Genomic DNA, 7,746 nt, shown 5'->3' with positions numbered 1-7,746 from the left:
AACACAATGCAAACCAAAAAGTGTGAAATTTACAAAGATTATTTGAGTTTCAAAATTGTCAACAGTCTTGTTACAATTACATAAATAATCAACGAATTTCAATAACAAAATTTAAAAAAAAACAACAAAAACAACAAATTATTAGAATATTTCTTTGTAACTTAAAATTACAGAAATGCCGACCCCTTACAAGAATCGAATCGCGAAAAACTAACCAAACCAATCAGATCGCTATTCTAATTATAGACCATGACAATGTTACTTAAAATAGCTTACCGGTGTTTATAACCTCGAATACTTGGATACACTTGATATTTCATTACACAGCCCTGATCTCTTGACAATTCGGTGGTAACTAAAACTAAAATGGCAAGACTTTAGCCATACCAGTTCTCATAACACAGTCTGTTTTTAATTATCGTTTTAAAAGGAATTTAGCGAACTTATTTCACTTTCAGATTCGAAGATGTTTTCACAGTGATTGTCCTCACACATCAGCAGGCCGAACTCAACACATTATGGTATGGTGTGCTATCTATTCAATATTAATTAATCTTTCACTTTTAAATCTTCACTGTGTCGGTAAAGCTTTCAAGCTATGGACTAAAGATTTAGGTTGTATTAAGGAAAGCATTCGATCATTACATTGTGTAGTTTTATAGATTAACCTCCCATTTGGCTTTTTAAAAAATCTTATGTTAAGATGGAGATACCCGTTAATCTCACTGAGAGAATGTGAAAGTTTAATAAGATTAAGATAACAGGAATACCATGATCGTTGTGACCATTAATACAATCTTCCTTCTTCTCCTCCTCATCCTCATCTTTATCCGCATCATCATCTGTAGTTGTCATTGTTAGTGATAGTAAGGCGGTAGCAGTATCCATAGTAGTAGTACATAATAGTAGTATAGTAGTAGTAGTGGTAGTAGTAGTAGTAGTAGTAGTAGTATAGTAGAGTAGTAGTAGTAGTAGTAGTAGTAGTAGTAGTAGTAGTAGTAGTAGTAGTAGTAGAAGCAGTAGTAAAAGTAATGGTAGCTTCGATTATATGGATTAGTGGGTGTGTTTCTGTATGTATGTATTTATGTATGTATGTATGTATGTATGTATGTATGTATGTATGTATGTATGTATGTATATGTATGTATTATGTAGTATGTATGTATGTATGTAGTATGTATGTAGTAGATGTATGTATGTAATGTAGTATGTAATGTATGTATGTATGTAATGTATGTATGTATGTATTATGTACGTATGTATGTATGTATGTTGTTATGTATGTAGTATGTATGTATGTATGTAATGTATGTATGTAGTATGTATGTAGTATGTATGTATGTATGTATGTATGTATGTATGTAGTAGTATGTATGTATGTATGTATGTATGTATGTAGTTGTATGTAGTAGTATGTATGTATGTAGTTGTATTGTAGTATGTATGTATGTATGTATGTATGTATGTATGTGTAGTATGTATGTATGTATGTATGTATGTATGTATGTATGTATATGTATGTATGTATGTATGTATGTATGTATGTATTGTATGTATGTATGTATGTATGTATGTAATGTATGTATGTATGTATGTATGTATGTATGTATGTATGTATGTATGTATGTATGTATGTATGTATGTATGTATGTATGTATGTATGTATGTATGTATGTATGTATGTATGTATGTATGTATGTGTGCGTGTGTATTTATGTGTGTGTGTAAGTTTGTGCATGTCTGTGTGTGTGTGTGTGTGTGTGTGTGTAAGTTTGTGTATGTGTTAATGTTATTTCAATAACTGATTCTCATTAATTCTGTTCTCACCCAAGCTTTATAAAACCCTCGACACATCCTCGAGAAGAAAGATGCACGATTGACAGCAATACTCATTGACACACAATTGCCCTTACAATCAAACATATCAACACGGCAGTAAACACCGTTACCAACCGACTACAATGACTACTGTATGACTCCACACTCTACACACCTCCATGGGTATCCTGGGACAGAATTTGCCCACTTCCATCATGTCAACACGGTAACGAATAAAACTTAATATTGGACATCACCAATCAATGACCATGAATACTGTGCGATGATTCTCCACTCTTCCAAAGACTTTCTTGTATCTATTGATGCTATGCGTTTATATAAATTACTCACCTGTTCTGTCGGCCAGACCAATCGTATCAACACAGAAGACTTTGTGTAATCTTAAACATGTATTATAATGTGTAAGAGAGAATACTTTTGTGACAACTAAACAATCATTCAAGTGGCGGTCTAAAAATGATGACACAGAGAGCTGGATGACGTCAACTTCATATATTCTATCATAAAAAAGCATGAGTTTACATGCGTTTATTTGATCAAGCCAAGGCACGTTGTGATTCTACTTCTACACCTCTAAATCTATTTTTGTCTTCAGCAATGATGGATACCCGTCTGTGAACGGAACCGAGCAACAGTAACGACTTTGTTGTGAATCAGTCACCCCTCGAACCAAAGAAAAGCTATGATAATTACTTTTTTTGGTGTGAATTAGTGACCCATCGAACCAAAGCATGCATTAATAATTACTTTGATGTTTGAATTGATTATTCCTTGAAAATAATGGCTTGTTTTGGTGAATATATCACCCCTCGTACTCTTAATCCCATAACCCCTTCTTAGTAAATTTTAAAAATGGAGATGTGAGAAGGCGATTGGATGCAATTAATCCTGTAACTGTGGCCAAGTAATCATCATAATTTTGTTCATATAAATGTAACTCTACATGAACATGTCTTGTAATTTTACAGAAACTTTTCATTGATAGATCAGAACAATGACTAACTTTTAAGCTACTCTTATTACGAGATCTTGATTGAAAAGGTTTTGTTTCATTCTTGATTCTCATAAACGAGAATCCTGATAATGCAAAATAATATTATGCTTTCGATGCCATGGTAAAGTAAACGTTACTCCTTAAGATGGAGATCTAAGATTAAGATGAAATAATTTGAATTTATGAAAGAGTGTGGTTTGATATAACGCCGAACTGCTAGGTGTTGATTGATAACATGAATACCATCAGGATATTTAACAATAACCCTGCTATGAATATAGCAGGGGGAGATACCATGTTAACACTACCATGGTCTCGACAAAGCCCCGCTTCGGCGGGGGCAGCAGAATGGAAGTCAAAGATACACAAATCATCGAATCTCCCCAAAGGGAAACTGCTACACCAATCAATATGGATAACCCAAGCAAACACATCCCAGGACCACGGTCTGGGATGCCGTACTTCAGACCGGAAGAGGAAAAAGAAAATGCGATTGAAGAAGCATCGGGAATCGATCAGTGGACAGAGAATGAAAACACAGCCGTACCGTCGACTGAAGAAAATTTATGGACGGCAGGCGATGAGCATCTTTTGAGATTTGATGAAATATGCAATGAAATCTCAGATGATAGTTCTTCTGTACCAGCCAAAGGTGAAGAAAATGACATCCGGACAAAGAGCTCCACACAAGTTTCAGGATCGTTTGGAGACAACGGCAAAACAAACCAAGAGAATCCAACAGTTCATCAAGGAGCTCCAACTTCAGAGAACGCTTCCAGTGATTTAATGAAGAATGCGATCCCTGCAAGTAGAGATGAAGAGGAGGTCAGTGGAGGTCAAGGCCATTTGAAGGCAAATCTAACCAGATTGAGACAGCTGCTTGACATTTTTGAGACTCTTGGTATCCAGCGAAAGGTCAAACTTTATACAAAATTGAAAGACGATGAGAAAATCTATTGGTCGCCATTGTTTCAAGAATGTCTAGGAAACGTATTTATCCCGGCATCTGAGTCATTAGACAATTCGGATGTTATTTACTGTAAAAATCTGTTTCTGAAAGACAGAAAAGGTCAATTCTATTTGCTGATAGCTGAAGACTCGTATACTGTAGATTTAAAGCAATTAAAGCTGCAGTTGAACGCAGCAAGGAATCTTTCCTTTGCAACAGAAGATGACCTGATGAAAATCTTACAGATAAAACCTGGGGAAGTTTCTCCACTCACAATCATGCAAGAATCTGCTAGACAAGTAAGAGTGATCCTCCATCAATCTTTGAATTGGGTCTGGAAATCCTGCGAGACGTTTATGGCATTTCATCCTTTCTCTCCGTTGCTTCAGGTTGACATTTCATTTTCGGAATTGGCTTCGTTTATGAAATACAATAAAAAAGAACTGGAAATGTTAAGGGAGACAAAAACGGATGCCTCTCCAACTACAGGCGAATTCTTTTTGAAAGGTGAGTCGAGCAATACAAATGGCGGTCAAGTTGTATCGAGCGCCCCTGTAAAACGTGGAAATAGGCCCAAGCTTGATCATACGGAGAGGAAGGGGAAACTGAAGTCTTACATTAAAAAGAATGAGAGTCGCAAAAGTGAACATTTAAAAAATGAACAGAATGATATTACCTGTAAGTCTACAGAATCCAATGAAGACAACGCAAAACTTGGATCACAAGGGTCTATGACTGTTGATTATGTTAAGGTTCCAACGAAGGACTCTAAGGTTATGGATGTCTTGAGACCCGGAAAGATGGGAAAGTCCACAAATTTAGACCACATAGCTCCTACTAAACGGTTGCCAGAAGTTGAAGACTTTTACAATACTCTCAGTCTTTACCAAATTGACTACAGCGAATTCATCGTGTCATCAGAAACATCAAAGGAAATCGGACCTGCATTGGGTGCACGGTGTTTTCTATTGAAAGATAAACGTCAAAACTACTTTGTCATCATCAGTCATGAGTTTTATGAATTAGACTACGGGAGGCTCAAAAAGTCTTTACACCCGAAGAAGAAGCTAGACGTTTGTGACATCAGCGATCTTCCTCTGATTATCGGGGTGGATTTCCAACATTTTACACCATTTGCCGTGATGAATAAAAGGGCAAGAATGAGCAACGTTCAAATCTTTTTCACAGAAAAAATCATACACCAAAACATCGTGCTCTGCGTTCAGCACCCGTTTGCATCGGGGCACAGGATTGTGTTAAAATCTTCTGAGCTACAGCGGTTGCTTGAGCCTTTTTCATCCAACAACTGTATTGGAGTGGTAGAGGAAAAAGCATGGCTTAAGAAATACAATCAAGCCTTTTCTCAGTTCACTGACAATGAATCAAAGCATTCTCAATTTGACAAGAAAGTAATGAATATACACAATCCGCCAACTGGGCAGGGGCGAAGCCAATCGGAGGACAGTGACGAAGGTGCAAATGGAAACACGGCATGCCAGAAAAGTCCAAAATGTGCCAAATCACAACTAAACGCAGACAGACAAATTATCGTCGATGACAGAAGTAGCTATATCAATCCATTTTCAAAAGCAGAAAGTATGTTTTCCTTCCTTTTGAACCGTTCCTGCCAATTCATAGGACGCCTCACACTAAAAACGCCATATTCCTTTTCTAGGAACGTGGATACATCTCGATGCGACCTTGGGTCTTCAGTGGACGCCGTGGCTGTGCCAGAACATCACGAAAAGTCACCAGAACGCCAGAACACACATCAAGAGAATGAATCAGATGCTTGTGCTATAGATTGTGTTGAGAGGAATGGCACTTTTGTTCAAGAGAACGTCAAGATAAAGGATCCACAATCTGAACCTGTTTTTGATGTCAAAGAATCGTTTCAACATTCTTGTACAAACTTTGAAGTTTCATTGATCTCAGACGATAAATTAAAACATCATTTAGATCAAAACGGCATCCGCTACGTCCTAAAAAATTTGAATGTTGACCAATATGGCAATGGTACGGATAATGATAATTGCAACGATGGTATTTGTGGTGAAAATGACGATGATAATGATGACAGTACGAGCCAGATATGTCACACGTTACACTTGACGGACGAATCCGGATGTCAACACTATCTTGTTGTGGGCAGATACTCTGAACAAATTTCAGTCAAGAGGTTTCGAAGGCGGTTCCAGATAGAAAATCGTCTCTTTATCGTCAACGGAATGGAAGAGGAATCCGATCTCGGTGACAGTCTTAAAAACATCACCATGACTAATCCTTTCGTTGCGATTCAACACGTGATGGAATCGGTCGAAGAGCAAAAGCGTAACGCGACCAACGTACAATGCCTAATGGTTTTGTTTTCCTCCATCTATATGGAACCTGACATGACATGCCAGTTTCCCCTGGACACGACCAGAGCTCGTTATCTGTGTATGACATCACAAGAACTTGAAAATTATGCCAAACGAGTTGGAGTGGAAATTTGGTACATGCCGTGACAGGCTTTAACTCACTCAACCCTAACATCGACTAAATCCGTAGTTTACCCGGGGTTACTTTTACCCCATGACTATTAATTACATTTTTATGAGACAAATTATAGGCGTAGTATCAAAGATAATGTTTTTAGTTTTTGTAAGTTAATGATAGTTGAATATAACTTATCTATGTACATGCTCATTTTTAATACACTTTTTCCAATTTTGAAAAGTAGCGAAAGGATTGAGTGAGATAAAGAATGCATTATTGTGTTAGGTTGTTCACTAAGCATTCATATTATTATATCAATGATAGGAATGGATGTTTTATTTTTTTCATTTTCTTCTATGATTTTATCTGTTTCTCCATGTTTAATAATTTTACTTCAAAGAATATGCCATGTGAAATGAACAATCTGAATCTGAATGTAAATCGACTCTATTCTGAGTATTTGTATTCGAGGGCGGAGAGAGTTGTTGAATGTCACATCCATTGTTGGTGTTTTAGCTGAAGAATTTTGATAATCTTCATTTGAATGTTTCTAAATGTGTTGTGTTCACACATTATATATATATATATATATATATATATATATATATATATATATATATATATATATATATATATATATATATATATATATATATTGTTACATATGTTTTAAGGATTTAAGGACATATAATTTAAGTTGATCCATTTTAAAGTCCTGTTACTAATATTATATATGATATGACAATATATTTTGCCTTTTTAAAAAATGTCTGAATAATGAAAAGCAGTACTGACACAGGTGATTTACCAAATAAAAGTTCTGGATATAAACTTCATAATAATGTATTCATTTTTTGTTTTTAAAAAAATATCCCCATTCACGTCTCTATACACAAACGCCAAGGCATCCTGTCGGCGAATAAATCAGAGAACTTCGCCTTTAGCCAAACCTGTCTACTTGAAATATGAAAAATTCGTAGTTTTCAGGGGTAATAAATAACACATTAGACTTTATAGCGCTGTCTTTAAAAATCACCATCCTGTCCATTATAAGTGAAAATTATGCTTTTAACTCCTTTATAGGCTAGCTCTGGAACCAGAAATTCGTTTTCAAGAGGTTTTATTGAACTAAAAATCTTTTAAAAAGTTCTAGAATGGAGTCGAAAATTCGTATTTCTACGGAATTATCGCAGTGGTAGGCATCTCAGGTCTGGTCTAGCCAAGATGGCAATGCTGACGACGCATTTCACCGTCACTGGCATCATGTTTTCCTCTGAGGTGTTCAAATCTATTGAATTCAATAGTCTGATGTCACGCCGCCCAGCAACGGCGGCCATCTTGGTTCTGAACAAAGAAAATAGGTACTCTTTATTCTTCATGCTGGCTAGAACTTCTCATATGTCTTGTGATCAGAATGTGTAAAAGCCAAAACATGATCAGATTTATAATGTTTTTTTGCGTTTTTCCCCTCTGGATACGCTTTTAT

The 7,746-nt window shown here is 36.1% G+C and overlaps 1 protein-coding gene across 1 annotated transcript; it reads left to right on the top strand.

Annotated features, from left to right (window-relative positions):
* The first annotated feature begins 289 nt into the window (after positions 1-289).
* LOC144956794 (uncharacterized) lies at positions 290-6,430 on the top strand. Its single transcript, XM_078887518.1, has 2 exons — positions 290-521; positions 1,833-6,430. Exon 2 carries the CDS (start codon positions 3,143-3,145, stop codon positions 6,287-6,289), a length of 3,147 nt encoding a protein of 1,048 aa, XP_078743644.1. The 5' UTR covers positions 290-521; positions 1,833-3,142; the 3' UTR covers positions 6,290-6,430.
* Positions 6,431-7,746: the final 1,316 nt, after the last annotated feature.

The sequence above is a fragment of the Berghia stephanieae genome, chromosome 11, assembly GCF_034508935.2.
Source record: "Berghia stephanieae isolate SIO BIC M18660-M18661 chromosome 11, UCSD_Bste_1.3, whole genome shotgun sequence".
NCBI lineage: Eukaryota > Metazoa > Mollusca > Gastropoda > Nudibranchia > Aeolidiidae > Berghia > Berghia stephanieae.
Note: the sequence above shows the minus strand (reverse complement) of the source record. Positions and strands in the feature narration are given on the sequence as shown.

Coding starts and splice junctions, on each gene's coding strand:
- LOC144956794 (XM_078887518.1), top strand. CDS start 3,143: ATGGTCTCGACAAAGCCCCGCTTCGGCGGGGGCAGCAGAATGGAAGTC.